At 45.7% G+C, this 18,800-nt stretch overlaps 1 protein-coding gene across 4 annotated transcripts in view; it reads left to right on the top strand.

Annotated features, from left to right (window-relative positions):
* The window catches only part of rbbp5 (retinoblastoma binding protein 5), a 71,496-nt gene that overhangs the window by 11,813 nt on the left and 40,883 nt on the right, over positions 1 to 18,800 (top strand). For all 4 annotated transcript variants that reach the window (XM_068057447.1, XM_068057445.1, XM_068057446.1 and 1 more), the window contains exons 2-4: positions 11,433 to 11,458; positions 12,311 to 12,483; positions 16,287 to 16,427. In XM_068057447.1, coding sequence (XP_067913548.1) covers positions 11,433 to 11,458; positions 12,311 to 12,483; positions 16,287 to 16,427 — 340 coding nt within the window. The remainder of the gene's footprint in view (positions 1 to 11,432; positions 11,459 to 12,310; positions 12,484 to 16,286; positions 16,428 to 18,800) is intronic.

Here is an 18,800-nt window from a genome sequence, read left to right as displayed (position 1 = left end):
TGGAGAGAGAGAGAGAGGGGGTAAGGGTGGGGAGAAGAGAGAGAAGAGAGAGGAGGTAAGGGTGGGGAGAGAGAGAGAGAGAGGGGGTAAGGGTGGGGGAGAGAGAGAGAGAGAGAGAGAGGGGGTAAGGGTGGGGGAGAGAGAGAGAGAGAGAGGGGGTAAGGGTGGGGGAGAGAGAGAGAGAGAGAGAGAGAGGGGTAGGGTGGGGAGAGAGAGAGAGAGAGAGGGGGTAAGGGTGGGGAGAGAGCGAGAGAGAGAGAGAGAGAGGGGGTAAGGGTGGGGAGAGAGCGAGAGAGAGAGAGAGAGAGGGTAAGGTGGGGGAGAGAGAGAGAGAGAGAGAGAGGGGTAAGGGTGGGGAGAGAGAGAGAGGGGTAAGGGTGGGGGAGAAGAGAGAGGAAGTGAGAGAGAGAGAGAGAGAGAGAGGGTAAGGTGGGGGAGAGAGAGAGAGAGAGAGAGAGGGTAAGGGTGGGGGAGAGAGAGAGAGAGAGAGAGAGGGTAAGGTGGGGAGAGAGAGAGAGAGAGGAGAGAGAGAGAGAGAGAGGTAAGGGTGGGGAGAGAGAGAGAGAGGGTAAGGGTGGGGGAGAGAGAGAGAGAGAGAGAGAGAGAGAGAGGTAAGGGTGGGGAGAGAGAGAGGGAGAGAGAGAGGGTAAGGGTGGGGAGAGAGAAGAGGGTAAGGGTGGGGGGAGAGAGAGAGAGAGAGAGAGAGAGGGTAGGGTGGGGGAGAGAGAGAGAGAGGGTAAGGGTGGGGAGAGAGGGAGAGAGAGAGAGGGTAAGGGTGGGGGAGAGAGAGAGAGAGAGAGAGGGTAAGGGTGGGGGAGAGAGGGAGAGAGAGAGGGGGGTGGGAGAGAGAGGGGGAGAGAGGGGGGGGGTGGGAGAGAGAGAGAGAGGGGGGGGTGGGAGAGAGAGAGGGAGAGAGGGGGGGGGTGGAGAGAGAGAGGGAGAGGGGGGGGGTGGGAGAGAGAGAGGGAGAGAGGGGGGGTGGGAGAGAGGGGGGGTGGGAGAGAGAGAGAGAGGGGGGGGTGGAGAGAGAGAGAGAGAGAGAGAGGGGGGGTGGGAGAGAGAGAGAGAGAGAGAGAGAGAGAGAGGGGGGGTGGAGAGAGAGAGAGAGAGAGAGAGAGAGAGGGGGGGGTGGGAGAGAGAGAGAGAGAGAGAGAGAGAGGGTGGGAGGGACAGAGATAGAGACGGGGGGGAGGGGAGGAGGGGGCGGAGGGAGGGAGGCAGGGGGAGGGGAGGGAGAGAGAGGGGGGTAGGGGCGGGAGAGAGAGAGAGAGAGAGAGAGGAGGGGAGGTAGAGAGACGGGGGGAGGGGAGGGGGGCGGGAGGAGGGGGCAGGGGGAGTGGGAGGGGATGGGGGAGAGAGACGGGAGAGGGGAGGGAGAGAGACGGGAGAGGGGAGGGAGAGAGACGGGAGAGAGACGGAGAGGGAGGGAGAGGGAGAGGGGAGGGAGAGGGAGAGGAGAGGGGAGGGAGAGGGAGGGAGAGGGAGGGGAGGGGAGGGAGGGGAGAGGGGAGGGGAGAGGGAGGGGAGGGGAGAGGGGAGGGAGAGGGGAGGGGAGAGGGGAGGGGAGAGGGGAGGGGGGAGGGAGAGGGGGAGGGGAGAGGGGAGGGAGGGAGAGGGGGAGGGAGAGGGGAGGGAGAGGGGAGGGGAGAGGGGAGGGAGAGGGGAGGGAGGGAGAGGGGAGGGGAGGGAGAGGGAGAGGGAGGAGAGGGAGAGGGGAGGGAGGGAGACGGGGGAGGGGAGGGGGAGAGACGGGGGAGGGGAGGGGAGGGGAGGGGGAGAGACGGGGGAGGGGAGGGGGAGGGGAGGGGAGAGACGGGGGAGGGAGGGGAGAGACGGGGAGGGGAGGGGGAGAGACGGGGAGGGGAGGGGGAGAGACGGGGGAGGGGAGGGGAGGGGGAAGAGGGGTGTGGGGGGGAGGGGGAGAGTGGTGGAGGGGTGGGGAAGTGGGGGGAGAGGTAGGGGATGCATTGGGGAGGGGTCTGGGGAGAGGGAGTGAAGAGGGGCTGGAGTGTTGGGAGAGGAGAGATGAGAAGAAGGGGAGAAGGGATGGTGAGAAGGAGGTGGGGAATGAAAGAAAAACCTGCATTTATATAGCTTTACAACAAATGAAGTACTTTTAAAGTGTAAATATAGTCACTGTTGTAATCTAGGAAACGTGCAGACAATTTGTACACAAGATTGTAGTAATAGCAGTGTGATAATGATGAGTCAATCTGTTTTGTTGTCATCTGTAATGTTGGTTGAGGGTTAAATAGTGGCTCAGGACACGGGAGAATTCCCCTGCTCTTCATAGAATGGTTCTAGCACAGAAGGAGGTCTCAGTCGAGGGCAAATTATTGGAATTATTCTGAGAGACAGGATAAACTATCACTTAGAAAGGCACAGGTTAATCAAGGATAGTCAGCATGGATTTGTTAAGGGAAGATCGTGTTTGACCAACTTGATTGAATTTTTAGAAGAAGTAACAAGGAAGATTGATGAGGGTAGTGCAGTTGATGTGATTTACATGGATTTTAGCACGGCTTTTGACAAGGTCCCACATGGCAGATTGGTTAAAAAAAAATCGCATGGGATCCAGGGAAATGTAGCAAGATGGATACAAAATTGGCTCAGAATCAAAGGGTACTGCTGTTTTAGCGGCTGGAGGGCTGTTTCCAGTGACGTTCCGCAGGGCGCAGCACTGGATCCCCTGCTTTTTGTGGTGTGTATTAATGATTTGGACATAAAGATAGAGGGCATGATCAAGAAGTTTGCAGATGACACAAAGATTGACCGTGTGGTAGATAGTGAAGAGGATAGCTGTAGGCTGCAGGAAGATATTGATGGTCTAGCCAGATGGGGAGAAAAGTGGCAAAAGGAATTCAACTTGGAGAAGTGTGAGGTGATGCATTTGGGGAGGTTGAACAAGGCAAAGGAATACACGATTAATGGGAAAATACTGAGAAGCGTAGAAGAAGTGAGGGACCTTTGAGTGAATGTCCACAGATTGCTGAAGGTAGCAGGACAGGTCGATAAGGTGGTTAAGAAGGCGTATGGAATCCTTTCCTTTATTAGCTGAGGTATAGAATATAAGAGCAGGGAGGTTATGCTAGAACTGTATAACTCATTGGTTAGGCCACAACTAGAGTACTGTGTGCAGTTCTGGTCACCTCATTACAGAAAGGATGTAATTGCACTAGAGAGGGTACAGAGGAGATTTACGAGGATGTTGCCAGGACTAGAAAAATGCAGCTATGAGGAAAGATTGGATAGGCTGGGGTTGTTCTCCTTGGAACAGAGAAGGCTGAGAGATCTGATTGAAATGTACAAAATTTTGAGGGGCTTGGATAGAGTGGAAGTGAAGGGTCTATTCACCTTAGCAGAGAGGTCAGTGATGAGGGAGCATAGATTTAAAGTGATTGTCAGAAAAATTAGATTAGATTAGGCGATGAGGAAAACTTTTTCACCCAGAGGGTGGTGATGGTCTGGAACTCACTGCCTGAAAGGGTAGTTGAGGCAGAGACCCTCAACTCATTCAAAAGGAATCTAGATATGGCATCTCACGTGCCGTATTCTGCAGCGCTACGGACCAAATTCTGGAAGGTGGGATTAGAATAGGTGGATTGTTTTTCAGCCGGCACAGATGCGATGGGCCAAGTGGCCTCTTTCTGTGCCTTACACTTTCTATGATTCAGTTCATGCCGGTTCCCTGTAAGAGTAACTCAGCAAGTCCCACTTTCCAGCCTTTTCCCCTTAGCCCTGCAATTTTTTTCCCCTTTAGATGCTTATCCAATTCCTTCTGAAAGCCAAGATTGAATCTGTTTCAATGAAATGTCACAGACCTGAAACGTTAACTCTGCTTCTTTCTCCACAGATGCTTCCTGAACTGCTGAGTATTTTCAGCACATTGTTTTTATTTCAGATTTCCACCATCTGCAGTATTATGCTTTTATTATTGAATCTGCTTCCACTGTACTTTCAGGCAGTGCATTCCAGATCCAAACCACTTGCTGCACAATAGTGGCAGTGGGATCTTTTATGTTGACCTGAGAGGGCAGGTGGGTCCTCAGTTTAGTGTCTCATCCAAAAGACAGCCCATCTGACAGTGCAGCACTCCCTCGGTACTGCCCTGGGAGTGTGAGCCAGGATTGTTGTGCTGAAGTCCTGGAGTAGACTTGAACCCACAACCTTCTGATTCAGAGGAGAGTGTGCTACCAACTGACCCTTAGTTGACACATTGAGAATTAGTAGTGAGAGGGACAGATCCACCCACAGAACAGTTGTAAAGAAAAGGGTACAAACCCTGTCAACGTTGCAATCTGTGTTAGAGAGTCTTGAATGAGAAAATAGAGACAGAGCACGGTGTCAGACACTGATTTTAAACCCCAGTGTAGTGAGCTCTGTGTCGGGTATGGATTGTAAACCCCGGTGTAGTGAGCCCGGTGTAGTGAGCTCTGTGTCGGGTATGGATTGTAAACCCCGGTGTAGTGAGCCCGGTGTAGTGAGCTCTGTGTCGGGTATGGATTGTAAACCCCGGTGTAGTGAGCTCTGTGTCGGGAATGGATTGTAAACCCCGGTGTAGTGAGCTCTGTGTCGGGAATGGATTGTAAACCCCGGTGTAGTGAGCTCTGTGTCGGGAATGGATTGTAAACCCCGATGTAGTGAGCTCTGTGTCGGGAATGGATTGTAAACCCCGGTGTAGTGAGCTCTGTGTCGGGAATTGATTGTAAACCCTGGTGTAGTGAGCTGTGTATTGGGAATGGATTGTAAACCCCAGTGTAGTGAGCCGTGTGTCAGGTATGGATTGTAAACCCCAGTGCAGTGAGCTGTGTGTCTGATATGGATTGTAAACCCCAGTGCAGTGAGCTGTGTGTCTGATATGGATTGTAAACCCCAGTGTAGTGAGCTCTGTGTCGGGAATGGATTGTAAACCCCGGTGTAGTGAGCTCTGTGTCGGGAATGGATTGTCAACCCCGGTGTAGTGAGCTCTGTGTCGGGAATGGATTGTAAACCCCGGTGTAGTGAGCTCTGTGTCGGGAATGGATTGTAAACCCGGTGTAGTGAGCTCTGTGTCGGGAATGGATTGTAAACCCCGGTGTAGTGAGCTCTGTGTCGGGAATGGATTGTAAACCCCGTGTGGAGTGAGCTCTGTGTCGGGAATGGATTGTAAACCCCGGTGTAGTGAGCTCTGTGTCGGGAATGGATTGTAAACCCCGGTGTAGTGAGCTCTGTGTCGGGAATGGATTGTCAACCCTCGTGTAAAGAACTCTGTTTTGAACATGGATTGTACATCCTAGGGTACGGTGCCTTATGTTACATAGGATGTACACCTCGATGACAGTTTTTTGTTCTATGTAGATTGAACATTCTGGTGACATTGTTTTCAAAGACTGCTCTTTGTCAAATAACCTTTTAAAAAAAGATACGAATTAGGAGCAGGAATATGCAACTCGGCCCATCGAACCTGCTCCACCGTTCAATAAGATCATGGCTGATCTGATTGTAACCTCAACCCCACATTCCCTCCTTCCCCCAGTAACCTTTTACCCCCTTGCTCATCAAGAATCTATTTACCTCTGCCTTAAAAATATTCGGTGACTCTGCTTCCACTGCCTTTTGACAAAGAGAATTCCAAATACTCACGACCCTCTGAGAGAAAAAATTTCTCCTCATCTCTGTCATAAATGGCGACCCTTATTTTTAAATAGTGACCCCTAGTTCTAGATTCTCCCACAAGGGAAATATCCTTTCCACATCCACCCTGTCAAGACTCCTCAGAATCTTATATGTTTCAATCAAGTTGCCTCTTAGTCTTCTAAACTCCAGCGGATACAAGCCTAGCCTGTCCAACCTTTCCTAATACGACAACCCATCCATTCCAGGTATTAGTCTAGTAAACCTTCTCTGAACTGCTTCCAACACATTTACATCCTTCTTTAAATAAGGAGGACCAATACTGTACACAGTACTCCAGATGTGGTCTCACCAATGCCCTGTATAGCTGAAGCATAACCTCCAACTTCAATTCCCCTAGCAATAAATGATAACATTCTATTAGCTTTCCTAATTATGTGCTGTACCTGCATACTAATCTTTTGCGATTCATGCACAAGGACACCCAGATCGATCTGCAATCTCTCTCCATTTAGATAATATGCTTCTTTTTTATTCTTCCTGCCGAAGTGGACAATTTCACATTTTCCCACATTATGCTCCATTTGCCAAATCTTTCTACCCTCTCACTTAACCTAGCTAAATCCCTTTGTAGCCTCCTTATATCCTCTTCCCACCTATCTTTGTCTCTTCAGCAAATTTACCTTAGGTCCCTTCATCCAAGTCATTTATATAAATTGTAAGAAGTTGAGGCCCCAGAACTGTGGCACACCACTTGTTACATCTTGCCAACCAGAAAATGACCCATTTTTGACTGCTCTCTCTTTCCTGATAGTTGACCAATCTTCTATCCATGCCAAAATGTTACCCCCTACACCATGAACTTTTATTTTCCGCATGAACTTTTATTTTCCGTAGTAACCTTTGATGTGGCACCTTATCAAATGCCTTCTGAAATTTAAGTACAGTACATCCACTGGTTCCCCTTTATCCACAGCACATGTTACTTCTTCAACTAACTTCAATAAATTGGTTAAGCATGATTTCCCTTTCGCAAACCATGTTAATAACTCTGCCTGAATTTTTCTAGATGTCCTGCTATTATGTCTTTAGTAATAGCTTCTAACATTTTCCTATGACCGATGTTAAGCTAACTGGCCTGTGGTTTCCTGCTTTCTGTTTCTCTCCCTTTTTGAATAAAGGAGTTACATTGACTATTTTCAATCTAATGGAACCTTCCCTGAATCCAGGGAATTCTGGAAAATCAAAACCAGCGCATCAACTGTCTCACTGGCCACTTTTAAGACCTAGGATGAAGTCCATCAGGACACGGGGACTTGTCAGCCCGTAGCTCCAACAATTTGTTCGGTACCACTTCCCTGGTCATTGTAATTTTCTTGAGTTCCTCCCTCCCTTCCATTTCTTGATTTACACCTATTTCTGGGATGCTACTTGTATCCTCTATGGTGAAGACCGATGCAAAATACCTGTTCAAATCATCTGCCATCTCTTTATTTTGCTTATTAATTCCCCAGACTCACTTTCTGTAGGACAAATGCTCACTTTGTTAACTCTTTTTTAAAATATCTATAGGAACTCTTGCTATCTGTCTTTATGTTTCTTGCCAGCTTTCTCTCATACTCTTAATTTTCCCTCCTTATTAGTCTTTTAGCTGTTCTTTGCTGCTTTTTATGTTCTGTCCAATCTTCTGACGTGCCACCCATCTTTGCACAATTATATGCTTTTTCTATAAGTTTGATACTATCTTTAACTTTTTTAGTTAACCACCGTTGGTGGGTCCACCCCTTGGAATTTTTCTTTCTCGTTGCAATGTATCTATTCTGTGTATTCTGAAATATCCCCTTAAATGTCTGCCACTGCATCTCTATTGATCTATCCCTTAACCTATTTTGCCAGTTCACTTTTGCTAGCTGTGCTTTCATGCCCATTTAAGTTTAAAATACTAGTCATAGACCCAATCTTCTCTCTCTCAAGCTGAATGTAAAATTCAATCATATTATGATGGTTGCTGCCTAGGAGTGCCTTCACTATGAGGTCATTAATTAATCCTATCTCGTTGTACAACCTGCTGTCTGGTTGGCTCCAGAATGTGCTGTTCCATGAAGTAATCCCGAAAACATTCTATGAACTCCTCATCTAGCCTACCTTTGTCCATCTGATTTTTCCAATCTAAATGTAAATTAAAATCCCCCGTGATTATCGCCATACCTTTCAGACAAACACTCATTATTTCTTCCTTTATACCTTGTCCTCCCATGTGTTACTGTTAGGGGGACTGTTTCTTGAACTTAGGTTGTCCCTCTCCATTGTGCTAATACCATCATTAATTAACAGAGCCACCCTTCCACCTTTTTTCCTAGCTTCCTGTCCTTCCCAAATGTCATGTACCTTCAGTATTCAGATCCCAATCTATGCCATCCTGCAGCCATGTCTCTATAATGGCTATCGGATCACATTTATTTCTATTTGCGCATTCAGTTCATTTAATTTGTTTCGAATGCTACGTGTATTCAGATACAGAGCCTTTAGTTTTTTCTTTTTATTATTTTTGTAACCTCTAGCCTTGTCTGCTGATTTACTCTTCGATTTGTACTCACTGTACCTCCCTGTCACGGTCTGTTTATCTTTTCCCACATTAAAACCTTTCTCTCTTGTCTTGTCTCTAATATTTGATGTACCACATCTTCCCAAATTTGATCCCTTGCCCCCACTATTTAGTTTAAAACACTACTTCCCTTGTTATGCGACTCACTAGAACACTGGTCCCAGCACGGTTCAGGTGTAGACAGTCCCAACAGTACAGCCCCCACTTTTTCCAGTACTGGTGCCAGTGCCCCACAAACCAGGACCCACTTCTACCACACCAGTCTTTGAGCCACGCATTCGGTCCCTCCTGTGACTTGTAGGTGATTTATGACTGAATTTATCATTGCTTAAATATGTTTGCTATTAATATGGAGATTTCTGATCAGCATTATCTCGCATGTAAATTATTGCTAGCTATTCCAATTGCCTGAATATCTTGTGCCCATTAGAAGATAGAACCATAGAAAAAGTATGGCACAGCAGGAGGCCATTCAGGCCGTCGTGTCTGTGCCGGCCGAATAAACTAGCTGCCCAATCTAATCCCACCTTCCAGCATCTGGTTCGTAGCCTTGCAGGTTACACTACTTTAGGTGCATGTCCAGGTACCTTTTAAAAGAATTGAGGGTTTCTGCCTCCTCCACTGTTCCTGGCGGTGAATTCCAGACACCACCACCCTCTGGGTGAAAATGTTTCTCCTCATGTCCTCTCTAATCCTTCTACCAATCACCTGAAATCTGTGCCCCCTGGTAATTGACCTCTCCACTAGGGGAAAGAGGTCCTTCCTGTCTATCTAGGCCCCTCATAATTTTGTACACCTCAATTAAGTCACCCCTCAGCCTCCTCCATTCTAGGGAAAACAACCCTAGCCTATCCAATCTTTCCTCATAGCTGCAACAGTCGAGCCCTGGCAACATTCTTGTAAATCTCCTCTGTACTGTCTCCAGAGCAACTGTCCTTTCTGTAATGTGGTGACCAGAACTGTACGTAATACTCCAGCTGTGGCCTAACCAGCGTTTTATACAGTTCCAGCATTACATCCCTGCTTTTGTATTCTATACCTTGGCTAGTAAAGGAAAGCATTCCATATGCCTTTTTCACCACTCTATCTACCTGTCCTCCCACCTTCAGGGACCTGTGGACATGCACTCCAAGGTCTCTCACTTCTTCTACCCCTCTCAATATCCTCTTGTTTATTGTGTATTCCCTCATTTTATTTGCCCTTCCCAAATGCATTACCTTGCACTTATCTAGATCGAATTCTATTTGCCCCTTTTCCACCCACTCAACCAAACCATTGATATCTTTCTGGAGTCTACGGCTATCCTCTTCACTATCAACTACACGGCCAATTTTTGTGTCATCAGCAAATTTCCCAATCATGCCTCCTACAAGGTGGCGTTGGAGTGTTGTTATTTGGTGCTGACAGACTCTCTCATATCCTTTTGCAGCTTGCCAGAATCTCAGACTCAATTTTAGTCGAGTATTTCTTACCTACTCACGAATGAATTGGTCTGTTTTAAATTTCTTTGTTCGGTTTTCTGTTCTACAATTGGTCGTTAGATATCCTACATAATATAATGTGATTCAAAAATACTTTATAAAGCTGTTACTGGTTTGAAATAAATTATGTAGCATATAATTTTTTGGTGATAAACAGCTGGAATGTGTGTTATGGTTGAAACTCAATTATAATTAAAGATCTGGCTCCTGGAAACTTTTAGATTCAGTCGTATTTTATAAGCCCTTAGAAAATTGAAGAAACCAACCTTTTCTTGAAGGGGTAGATTAATGCACTTTTAAAAATGAGATGAAAATTGATAGCTCAGTTAAATAGAATTACTCTCGCCAAGGCTTCTTCAGTGTAACCTCCCAAATCCATCAGGATTTACAAGGCAAAAGTCAGGAGTGTGATGGAATACTCCTCTCTTGCCTGGATCAGTGCAGCTCCAACAACACTCAAAGCTTGACACCATCCAGGACAAAGCGATCTGATTGATCGGCACCCCTCAGTACTAACTTAAATATCTACTGTTCACGCATCGGTGTAACGTGGCTGCAGCATGTACCATCTACAAGATGGACTGCAGCAACTCGCCAAGGCTTCTTCGACAGCACCTTCCAAATCCGTGATCTCTACCACCTAGAAGGACAAGTGCAGTCAGCATGTGGGAACACCACTACCTGCAAGTTCCCCTCTAAGTCGCACATCATCCTGACTTGGAAATCTGTCACCGTTTCTTTACTGTTGCTGGGTAGAAAACCTGAAACTCCCTCCCGACCGCATTCTGAGAGGACCTTCATCGCAGAAACTCCAGCAGTTTAAGAAGGCGCCTCACTGCCACCTTCTCAAGGGATGGGCAATAAATACTGACCTTGCCAGCGATATCCACATCCAGTGAATGAACACTTAAAAGAAAAAAATTCATCATGTGCGAGAGGTTTGGATTAGTCCGAGTGAGACTAGTAGCAAGTGATGGAAGTCATGGATCTTGAGGATTTTCTCAAGTAGTGAAGGGTTCTACCACAGCTGCTGATTTGCTTGTCCTTAAATATTTGTGTTTTATTATTTAATTGCTTGATCAAAGAACCTCTCCAAAACTTGATACATAGAATGCTGTAGCACAGAAGGAGGCCATTCAGCCCATCACACTTTTGCTGGCTCTCTGAGAGAACTCCCAATTAGTCCCACGCCCCGTGCATTAAATAAAAATGCGTGGCGTCACGAGCCAACACAGGACAAGAGATGTTTCACCTTGGATAATGAGGACGAGGCTCTGTGCTTGGGTTTCCCTATATCATGAGTTCACAGTCTCGGCCTCCCTGTCTGCCGTGGGGAAGCTCGCAGAAAGGCTTTACACGTCCTTAAAGAGAGTCTTGCTGACTTCCAGGTAAGTAGTGCAAGGCTCCTTGGCCACAATCTGGTAGGGATGGGGTGCTGGAAGCAAATTCAATAGTAACCTTCAAAAAGGGAGTTTGATTTAAAAAAAAACAACTTGAAAGAGAAAAATGTGCAGGGCTATGGGGAAGACGAGGCGATGGGCCAAATGGCCTCTTTGAATCTGTGGGTACTGTTAGGTTGGTGAGGGGAGGGAAAGAGTGTTCTTAAAGATTAAAATGCGGCAAAAATCAATATCTCGTGAATGGAGGATGGTAAAAGAATCTTGAAATATCTTCAAGATCTGCTATTTCAATTGATCTATTTTAATTACCTCTTTTTTTTTTTAAATAAACAGAGTCCTTTGGACAGAACTACCCAGAGGTATGTTTAAAACACTTTTCTTGCCTTTTTCGCAACTGCTGATATATTTTTCTTTGTGTTCTTTTATTTTCAAGCTAGTAACATCTCAGCAATATAAATACTTCTACACTGTTGAAAGTGATGAGTTTTAATATATTGTAGTAAACTTGCTGCAAAAGCACTAGCTTGTCACCTCTGGGATATGGGTTGACTCTAGTCCTGGAATGAAAGGCCCTTCTGTCAGCTGGCGGTTAATAAAATTACATAAGTCTGTACTTGGTTCTTGGAAATGAAAAGTCCAGAGCACAGAACCACCTGTGGTGGGGCTCAAAGGGAGCACAGATCAAAGAATCAGCCTTAGCGTCATAGTTTAGTCTCTTTCAGATTAAATTAAAATCTGAGGCCTCTTCGCCCAGCTTTGATGAAAGTAAGTGATCCCATTGAAATGTTTGAAGGAAAGTGGAAAGCTCTGGTTCTTGACCAACATTCCTCCCTAACATGGGAAATGTTGGACATAAAAGCTCAGGGTCCGTCTAGTTTGTCTTCTACCATCCTGGTAGTCACATGTTAACGAAAATTATTGACTAATCACAGCGATCAATCTCTATCCATGAGTCTACAACAGACCTAGACATGAGGTGAGAAAAACTCGCAGTGGTGGAGAGCTTTAGGAACCATAGATGTGAAGTCACCTGTTCCTCCTGAGCACGCTGCACTCACCACATGTGATGTCCCTAAAGATTTCACTCCTGTGAAGCACTTTGGGATGCTTTTACCTTGTTAAAGGTGCTGTATAAGTGCAAGTTGTTGTGTATAAATGCAATCTTGCTCTTCTCTGTGTTATGACTTTGTGTAATTTTTTTCTTTGTTTAGGAGGCAGATGGAACCCTGGACTGTATTAGCATGGCCCTCACCTGTACCTTTAACAGGTGGGGTACACTGCTTGCTGTGGGGTGCAACGACGGGCGTATTGTTATTTGGGACTTCCTGACGAGGGGTATTGCCAAAATCATCAGCGCGCACATACATCCAGTTTGTTCACTATGGTAATTGATCGTGTGCGTGTTGTGTGTATGCGTATCTCTTTTTTAAAAAAAAATCACAGTTTGCTAGCCTCCTACCACCAATTTTGTGTTGACTCCATTTTGAGGTTCAGTTCCACAGTGCCATCTGTTGCATTCCAAGGTAGCCCCTCCCGTGAATGCATTTCGATCCTGTGCAGTGTCAGCTGTTTGAATGTGGCGTGGTGGGGGGCAGGTGGTTGGGATGGGGGTCAGCTGTCTAGCAGTGTATGTTTTCCAGCAGGGGATTTTAGATAAGGAGTCAGTTTTTCACTGCCTGGTCTGGGGAAGGGTCTGTGAGCCAAATTCTAGTGCTCCTTTGACTGAGATTGATTACCTCTCTACACTCAAACCTGGGAACTTCTGGTCTTTGACTCTGCTACATGCCAACTTTGCCCAATGAGCTATCAGTGAACAAACTCCCCCCACTAAACTTGCATTTGTGTTGAAATGTGATTTAATTGCATGTTTCTGTCCATTATCAGAGAGTTCTTATTATTCCGAATGCTGGTCTGTGGTTCTCAAGCACTTTCTGTGATTCTGCGTTTGATATCATTAAATATTTGACAGGGATGTCAATCTCTTTGGGTTGTTCCCATGCCCTTTATTGCTCTTGAACATCACTAAGATGATGGCAGGGGTTCTCTGTCATCCAACTCTGGTCTCCATCAGGGAATGTTCTGAGCTGCTGCTGGTGGAGTGGTGAGAGTAGAAATTAACGCATTTGGCGTGGGGGACTATAAATATTGGTTTGCAAACTTGTAACTAACCATGCACAACAGAGCAGTGCATCTTCCTTGGATTTAGTGTTTTGCAGGGGTTAGGTGATATTTAAGTGCCCCTGGAGGAATCGCTGGTAGCGTATCTACAGATCAAGATAAAAGCTGAAATGTTGGAAGTCTGAAATAGAAACCGAAAATTCTGGAAATGCAAAACAGACTGATTAGCACCTGAAGGAGAAAAAATGGCTTAATGTTTCAGACCCCAATCAGAAGTGAACTGCAGCTAAATCTCCATTGTTTGACCACTATTTTTATAGTGAATGTCTTGTAGCCTGTCGCATAAAACTCCTGATGCAGTCATCCATCAATAATTAATGAAGTATACTCTTGAAAACCAACCTTGCATTGAACAAATCCTTGAACTTCAGCTATCTTACCAAGCAGATCATTCCAAACACTTACCCCCCACCAGTGAGCAAAGAATCTTTTTCAAGATCTGTTTAAAAACTGACTTCATTAATTTAAATGAATTTCCTCTCGTTCTACTGGCTTGATATGGCTTTCATCCAATATTCTGTGATCACCTATCTATACTATTTAATACTTCCTATACATCAGTGAGGTAGATCTCTTTACCTTCCTTCTGGACTTGGAGCTTAATCTTTTTTTTTGTAGCTCGTCGCCATTTACATTTGGGACATGCTGTTCTTTTCTGCATATTTTCCAATGCACATCTGTGCCCTTTGATGTGAAATGGCAGATTTGCACACAGTATTCCAAGTGAGGCCTGAACAGTGCATTACGGAGCATTATCATAACCAACATTTGTACTGCATGATTCCTGCTGACCCAATATCTGTTTACTTTGCCAATCACTTATGTTATCTTGATATTGAAAGTAATGGGTTTATTATCACCTCCTTTCAAAGCCTCTTTGTGTTAATTCTGTTGTCTTGTGTATATAATGTTTTCTGCTCGTTCACTTGTCATAAAATGCAATACACTGCATTTGTCTGTTTAAATTTCATTTGTCTGCTCAATGCCTGCTACAGGGCGATGTAGAAGGGCTGGTAAGATGGGCAGAGCAATGGCAGATGGAATTTAATCCTGAGAAGTATGAGGTGATGCATTTTGGGAGGACTAACAAGACAGGGAAATATATAATGGATGGTAGAACCCTAGGAAGTACAGAGGGACCTTACTATACTTGTCCATAGATCACTGAAGGCAGCAGCACAGGTAGATAAGGTGGTTAGGGATGCATATGGGATACTTGTCTTTATTAGCCAAGAATATAAGAGCAGGGAGGTTATGATGGAGCTGTATAAAATGCTAGTTAGGCCACAGCTTGGAGTACTGTGTGCAGTTCTGGTCACCACACTATAGCAAGGATGTGATTGCACTGGAGAGGGTGCAGAGGAGATTCACCAGGATGTTGCCTGGGCTGGAGCATTTCAGCTGTGAAGAGAGACTGGGTAGGCTAGGGTTGTTTTCCTTAGAGCTGAGGAGGCTGAGGGGAGACCTGATTGAGGCATACAAAATTATGAGGGGCATTGATAGGGTAGATAGGAAGAAACTTTTTCCCTTGCCAATTACCAAGGAGCATAGATTTAAGCTAAGGGGCAGGAGGTTTAGAGGGGATTTGAGGAAAAACATTTTCACCCAGAGGGTGGTTGGAATCTGGAACACACTGCCTGAAGGGGTGGTAGAGGCAGGAACCCGCACAACATTTAAGAAGTATTTAGATGAGCACTTGAAACGTCATAGCATGCAAGCCTACGGGCCAAGTGCTGGAAAATGGGATTAGAATAGATAGGCTTGATGGCCGGCACGGACATTTCTGTGCTGTATAACTCTTGTGACTAATTATACAGCTGATCTAAATCATCCTGTGAAATCTGAGCTGCATTCTCTGGCTGTACTGAAGTCCCTCATTGATGTGCTCCGCAATTGGATCTTAAAGTTGCTTTTGCATCTGGGCCATTTTATGTAGCCAAGAAACATCAGGGGTCCAAACACTGACCCATGAAGTTCTCAACCTGGTGATGCTACACCTCGCCAGTACACTTTCCTTTTTTTTTTCTAAACCCAGTTTCTTAATATTGCAGCACACCATGAAGTTACATGAGAGCTTGACTAATCTGAAGTCAATTAAACTAAATATTAAGGACTTCCATTTTCTATCTTATTTGCTGTATGCGCAAAATGCCCCCCCCCCCCCTCCTCCTTTCCACCTCCTGATTTTTTTTCTTCCCCCATTGAAAGTGCTGTTATTTGCTCTCCCACATTGCTATTTGTTTGAGAGTGCTGGAACTACTCTCCTCCACCAGAAGGTGGAAGAGCAACACCACGGTTCCAGTTTTGCTTTGTCTGTTTTCAATCTGCAGTTCCATCATTAAGTATTCCAAGATTTTGGATTTGCAATGAAATGGTGTCTGATCATCTCTTTTGTCTTCCCTCATCCCAAATCCTTGGTATTAATTCAGCACTTCTATGATCAGTGGATTTGAACATCAGAACCCAGCAGGATTGTGTATAATCTTATTCGGCCACTTGGTGGAGCCTCTGATTAGTGCCACAATACTCAACATCATCTACTCTTCCTCTTCCCTTTAACAGGAACTATTGTGCTCTGCAACTTTGAAACACTTGGCTACTGTTAAAAGGGAAGGTACTTTTTGTTCAGATCTTTTTTTAAATTAAAAAATATAGTCAAATTTTGCACCATGGCGGATTTGGCGCACATGTCTCTGGGTCCAGTACTTCGAGCATGGCAGTCATGCTGTATCTCTTTGGATCCATTTCTTTAGTTATATTAGGCACAGTTGCATTGGTTCTTTTCGTTGAATCAAAAGTAATCCCTTTGACCTTTCCCCTTTAGTTGCTAGATTATTATTTTTGATAGATTTGTGCCAGTGTTTAGTATTCCCCATTGTGGCTGCCATTGCATTCTCACAAATTGTACTTATTAAAATGATAAATAAAAAGTACAAATGTCTTACAAAATGTTGGTTTGTTAGTTCCTTGATAGCTTTACATATCACTTATTTTTCTTCTGTTTTACAGTTGGAGTCGCGATGGGCATAAACTAGTCAGTGCTTCAACCGATAACATAGTTTCGCTTTGGGATGTTCTGTCTGGAGACTGTGACCAGAGGTTCCGCTTTCCTTCACCTGTTCTCAAAGTGCAGTTCCATCCCAGAGATCAGTAAGTATTCCAAGAATTTAGATCGATTTACAATGAAAGACAACTTGCCAGGAAAGTAGAAAATTTCAAATCTTTGGTCCGCAGGACTTCCTTGGGACTATGGAAGTGAGATGGGTGAAACGCCTTTCTAATTTTTCTGTTTATGTTCCTCTCCAAAATGTGAAAGCTTAGCAATTTTAAAGGCACTTTCCTGTGTGACATGACGTTGGACAGTCTCAGTCCAGTTTCAGGTGTGTATGGGACTAATGTGACACTAATTCGCATTAAAGTGACATATAGCTGAACCACACGATTGCTGGTGTGGGGAAGTGTCTGTTTTGTACACTAGATAGTTGTCTAGTTGGGGCTGTGTTGCTCAGTTGACATAGATTATGGGGAGTTTAACACTCATGAGCTACTGAGTATTTGGCTTTGGCTTCAGAAAGTGTTCCATTCCCAGGTTTAACAATGATGAACACAAATTATACACAGAGCTTTAAGTAAACAGTGATTCCTGACAACGCAGCCGGCCACTGAAGTTATCAGGCTGCGCCAAGGAGCGTACATGCGCAGACGGGCTCCTGCTGTCTGCGCGTGCGCTGCGTTCCAACTTGCCAGGACCGGTTAGCGCATGCGCCAATGACGTCATCGTGTAACGTGTGCATCTTCGGGCAATGCGCCTGGTCGGCCGCTGTGCATGCGTTTTACGTGTACAGCAATGCAACGGCAACAGGTATTCACCCATGCGTCAAGCTCCGCTCCCCCCACCCTCGCTGCTCTCTCCGGCCGCTCCACTCCCCCACTTGCTGCTCTCTCCGGCCACTCCGCTCGCTCCCCTTGCTGCTCTCTCTGGCCGCTCCGCTCCCCCCCCCCCGCCCTCGCTGCTCTCTTCGGCCGCTCCGCTCTTTCTCCCCCCCCCCCTCGCTACTCTCTTCGGCCGCTCCGCTCCCCTCCCTCGGTGCTCTCTCCGGCCGCTCTGCTTCACCCCCCCCACATCCCCGGCCAGCTCGCTCGCTTGCTCGCTTTCTCCCTCCCGCCATTGTGTGCTGCCATGTGTTTAGGTCAGGTTGCCTTCGTGTGATTATTTGAACAGCGCCATCTTTAGTCCTGGCAGCTGCCTGAAGTCGCAGACTGACGTTTTAGTGGCACAGGCTGCATTTGTGCATGTGCCACTACAGCGCCACCTAGTGGTAGCAGTGTCAGCAAACGCAGCCTTAAGTAAATGGTTTCCTCTTTTTGTCCCTTGCATATTCAAAAAGAAAGTTTACTTCCTGATTCTGCTGCGCACTCCTCTCTCCTGGATGACAGTAAGTGGGAACCTCCATCGGTGCTGCTCTGAGTTTGCTGTCACCCTGCATGGAGGTGCTTGGCCTCAACGTTATCGGAAACTTGGTCATGCTAAAAATCACAGAAGCCAAACCTAACTAATACAGGTTTAAAGCAAAATACTGCGAATGCTGGAAATCTGAAATTAAAGCAGAAAATGCTGGAAATGCTCAGCAGCTTGTCTGTGTGGATCTGGTACATAACCTCTCGGTGTATTTAGTGGTTGGCCAGTGATCAGAATGGGAGCTCCAGAGAGGTATCACACCCTGAAACTCTATTTACATTGCTTTGAAGAATCCTCCCTTTTGCATTTTTATTTCCTCCCTCTAGTGCCAGCTCTCCTCATCCCCCAAAATGAATTGATTCTGTACTTGAGCAGATATTTGTCAATGCCAGGTACTTTTTGGCACCTTGCCCAAGTGGCTGTTGTTTTTTTTGTGAGCCTGGAGGATGTGCTGGTAGGTTGCTTGGCCACAGCAGATGTGCAGCAAACCCAGTTAAGCTCTCGTATGAAATAAAAACAGAAAATGCTGGAAATAGCAGACCTGGCAGCATCTGTGGAGAGAGAAACGGGGTTAATGTTTCAGGTTGATGAACTTTCACCTGATGCAGCCTGTCTTGCTGAGTGTTTTCAGCATTTTCTGTTTTAATTTAAGCTCAGCTACTGTCCACCTTATCCACGGGGGGAGCAGTACTGCTGTTATAACAATTTATGTAAGGTTCAGCTCCTTTTTTATATTTATAGGGAATCACTCCTTTTTCACCTGAGAAGCAGATTACATGTGGAATGTACAGGGCACTGGGTTGCTACATTAGTTTACCACAGATTCCTGTCTCCTCTAACCTGGGGTTTAACCATCTCAGTAACTGCTGGCTGTAAGCATCTGTGGAGAGATGAGTTAAGGTTTTGGGTTGATAACCTTTCGTCAAAATTAGAAGCAGTTAGAGATTTAACTGTTTATTGCCAACTGCAAAGGCAGGGATAAAGAGACAGAGGAAAGAACAAAGGGAAAGGTGTGTGATGGGCAGGAGTGATCAAATAACAAAAGGGATGATGGTGTAATGGGG

The sequence above is a fragment of the Heterodontus francisci genome, chromosome 25 (genome assembly GCF_036365525.1).
Source record: "Heterodontus francisci isolate sHetFra1 chromosome 25, sHetFra1.hap1, whole genome shotgun sequence".
Classification (NCBI taxonomy): domain Eukaryota; kingdom Metazoa; phylum Chordata; class Chondrichthyes; order Heterodontiformes; family Heterodontidae; genus Heterodontus; species Heterodontus francisci.
The sequence above is the reverse complement of the archived record's forward strand: the minus strand, read 5'-3'. Positions and strand labels throughout refer to the sequence as shown.